Genomic DNA, 3,904 nt, shown 5'->3' on the forward strand with positions numbered 1-3,904 from the left:
AAAAAACTTTTTGTCATTTTGTCTAATAATGGGATCATGTCCACACTGGTACTAGTACTTATATATATTTAAGAAATAAGATCCGACTGTATAATGTACAACATACATAGTTCTAATGTTTCGACGCACAGTCACATCTGAAATAATTAAATTTAATTAAGAATATATATTGTATTTATAACATGACTTTGATCGATCATTGCGGCGCTCTCTACCGTATATATGTTGTACATTTATACAGTCTTATTTTTTAAATATATAATAAATACATAATATATAGCTTTACTTAAGGTACATCGTCCACTTTTCAAAGCTGAAGAATTTAAATCGATATATATAAAAATATCGATTTATTATCTTCAGTCTTGAAAAGTGAATGTATCGAAAGAAAAGTGGACGTTGCTATGTAGTTTACATCCACTTTATCAGAGAGCAGTGATGCGCGGCAGCATTTTGCGGTTACAGATTTTGGGCCGTCATGTCTTTTCTCAGATTTGTCTCTGATGGCACTCTCTATTATATGTATTTTTCTTTGTTTGAATGTGTTTTCTAATACAATTTGAATTCGACATATTTTTCACAAACATGGCATGTTATAACTTGGAAGGCATTTTATATTTAAGGTTCCTGAATAGTCAAGGTGCCTTCAGCCATATTGAATCGTGATATCATAAGCGAAAAATAACATGTTTTTCTTACATATCATTTGTAAATAAAAAGAATTTAGATGAAACGAAATGATGAGATCGCTTTAAAACATTTGTAAAAATGGACGAAGACTTTCCTTATCTCCCCTGATAGTCAGTAAAGAATCAAAAAAAGGTTCGTGAAATGAAAATAGACTACGCATGCACATTGAGTAAAAACTAATAAACATACTTTATGTGCTTTTTGTAACTACTTACTGACTGTCAAGGGATAAGGATACTTTTCGTTCATTTTTAAAAGTGTTTTAAAGCGATCTCATCATTTCATTTCATCTAAATTTTCTTTATTTTATTCTATGCAAGAAAAATCAACATCGATTCAATGGCTGGAGTAAGTACTCAGGAGCCTCAAGTTTTTTTACTTGAAATTTTTTTGTGAATAGAGTTCCGAAAGGATAAACTTCTCGATTTTCTTTCAGTAGTATGTCGCTTGACATGTATTTTAGTGTGCTGATTACGAATATGATAACGAAAATTGGCGACAATCATTTTCAAGGTCAAATACTTAAAAACCGATTTTTTCGAAGTCGTGGACTTCTAAGCAGGGAAAGGGGAAGGAGATGGGAGTTGCTTCGCGTGTAAGTAATAATAACGCTTAGCCCGATTGTGCGGCAAATGACCATGACTTTTCGCAAAATGCGCGGAAAAAAAAAAAAATTAAATATTTGACTTTGAAAATGACCTTATCTCCAATTTTCATTATCATATTCGTAATTAGTACAAATATAAAATACAGTAGTATGTCAAGCGACAAGAAAATCAGGAAGTTCATCCTTTCAGAACTTCACGCAAACTCCTCTTTCTTGTCTTTCTTGTCTGATTTTTTAAATATAATTTATATACACATTTTAATGATATTTCCTGATTATCTTATATATTCCTGATTATTGTACAATTATAAAAATTATAAAAGTAAAAAAATCAGTAGAAGTAAATCTATAAATGTTAGCAACTATAATATAAGTTGTTGCGTTTTAAAAATTAAAACACGAGCGATTAGACATTTACAAAATTCATAGCGAATCAGTAACACAACTTTACTTATTTACGAGATGGAAAAAAGAAAAAGATATAAATGAAGATAAAACAAAGAATTTATATTACATTTTCACATGGAACATACAGATACGGTGTTACTTATGTAATAAATAAATTTCAGGAGCGATTTTTTGTTATGCAATCAAAAACAAGCCTTATCTTCATTTTCTGACTGATCTCAAGACGAAGATAGCCGCGGTCGCGGTTGCTTCTGATTGGATAATGAAAATCTCAAGATTGACCAACTTATCTCTCGAATTGAAATTATATCTCATTTTTGCATCTCAAATATTTACAATTTCCAATGTATCTCCAAGAATCATTTTAAGAAAAACATCGAAATTAGAAAAAAATCGTGCTACTGCATTAATTTAATAGCTATATTAGTGGCTGTTTGATCATGCTATACTGAAGCCTCGTAACAGCGCGTGGTTCGCTTTGAATTGTAATAATAACGTAGTCTTATTGCATATCACAACCATGAAATTCCTACTGGGCCTTATTGGAGAGGCCGCAGTTACCGCTACTCCTCATTATATTCCTCATTTACTTACTATTGCATTTAATGTCTGGAAGCGATTTTGTGCGCTATTTCGAAGTTCCACTGTATTTGATGTTATGTGATCACCGTACTTGATTGTATGTTACGCTTACTTTTGGGCCGTTTCGCGATTTTCTTGCTTCACAGCTGGTCTTTTCCTGGGTGTCTCCACCCAGTCTTTGTCATCTTTGTCTTCAACTCCGCTGGACGATGATTGCGCGTTTGTCGGTGTTGTCGCTGCTGCTGTTGCTGGAATGTTCGACGACGGTGCCGGTCGTTTGCGCGAAGGCGGACGCGGTGTTGTTGCCGCAGGTGAATTATGAGTTTGATTGCTAGTTACTGAATTTTCTACGCCACCCTTCATTTGCTTTTCTTGATAACGTTGCAGTTGCAACAATTTCTCTTCTATCTCTGGATTCAGATTCTCTTGTTTCAAAGCATTTTTAATCGCTAAATCAACAATAAATAAGAGCATTTAAAGCAAGGATGTAAGAAATATTTCTCGAAAAAGTCCAAAAAAAATTATTAATATAAAAAACATAGTTTTAGAAAATTTTGTGACATAAGAAAACATCTTTGAAAAATTTTGTATAAAAACACAATTTATGTGTTCCATTTTTTGCATACTAACTTTGTTGAATGTAATCTGGAGTTAGTATAAATTTATTCGAAGATGAATCGTTTCCTTCTTTCATGGATTGGGATGATGGTTGTTGTCCATTAGCTATATTTGCCTTTTGTGTGTCGTCGTCTGTCACATTTGCTACACGTCCTACTTGCTGAACAACTACTTTTGGTTTTTCTGTCGATTTTGGTGTTGTCGCTTGCGGAGTTTCTGGAATGGTTTCAATAGCGTTTTGCGGTTCTAATATGTGAAATATTCGTAATTATTTTGTCAGAATTATATAAGAACATTTATCATTGCATATTTTCTGAATAACAAAGATAACAAAGAATTAAAAGTATATATACCATTGGTAGATGATGGAGAAATTGACTGTTGCTGTTTTGGAGTGGCTGATACAGGAGTATTTGCAACTGATGAAACTTGTGTAGTTGGTGATTGCTGTTGCTGATTGTTGTTGGATGATTGAGCTGGTTGAACAGCCAAGTAAATCTTTGTTGGTCCTAAAACGCCTTGCTTGCCAGTCGCTGCATGTGCTGAAATCGATTTAAAGTTTATAATTCGACACAATGTTGACTAGATGTTTTATGCAAGAATGATTGTAGACAATTATTTTATAAACCAACGTTTTAAACAAAATTTTATTTATAATGTACATAAGATCAGAAAAAGATGATAAAAAGTAATAAACCCAATTATAAATTCTATCGTGAAAATTTCAACTTTAAGCTCTAATTTTACACATGATGACTTATAAACTGACTATAAATACAATTCGATCAATCAATAACGTTCAGGGAATAAAAAACGAATTGATACGTTTCCAATCAAAAATTGATGCCATGCAGAAATTTATCATAAATTATATTTTTAACCTTTTAGGGATGACATCTTGTCATAAAAAAAATTCATTGCATTTGCTACAAAATGACTTACAAGCAAAGAATTATCGATATTATGCTATCGATACATATCGATGTATATATATATATA

General features: G+C 32.1%; 1 protein-coding gene across 4 annotated transcripts in view; it reads right to left on the minus strand.

Moving 5' to 3' along the window:
• LOC108693166 (nucleosome-remodeling factor subunit NURF301) overlaps positions 1–3,904 on the minus strand; it is a 20,221-nt gene that overhangs the window by 5,186 nt on the left and 11,131 nt on the right. For all 4 annotated transcript variants that reach the window (XM_018201955.1, XM_018201956.1, XM_018201954.1 and 1 more), the window contains exons 16-18: positions 3,259–3,447; positions 2,918–3,121; positions 2,400–2,736 (exon numbers count right to left, since the gene is read on the minus strand). In XM_018201955.1, coding sequence (XP_018057444.1) covers positions 2,400–2,736; positions 2,918–3,121; positions 3,259–3,447 — 730 coding nt within the window. The remainder of the gene's footprint in view (positions 1–2,399; positions 2,737–2,917; positions 3,122–3,258; positions 3,448–3,904) is intronic.

The sequence above is a fragment of the Atta colombica genome, unplaced genomic scaffold, assembly GCF_001594045.1.
Source record: "Atta colombica isolate Treedump-2 unplaced genomic scaffold, Acol1.0 scaffold88, whole genome shotgun sequence".
NCBI lineage: Eukaryota > Metazoa > Arthropoda > Insecta > Hymenoptera > Formicidae > Atta > Atta colombica.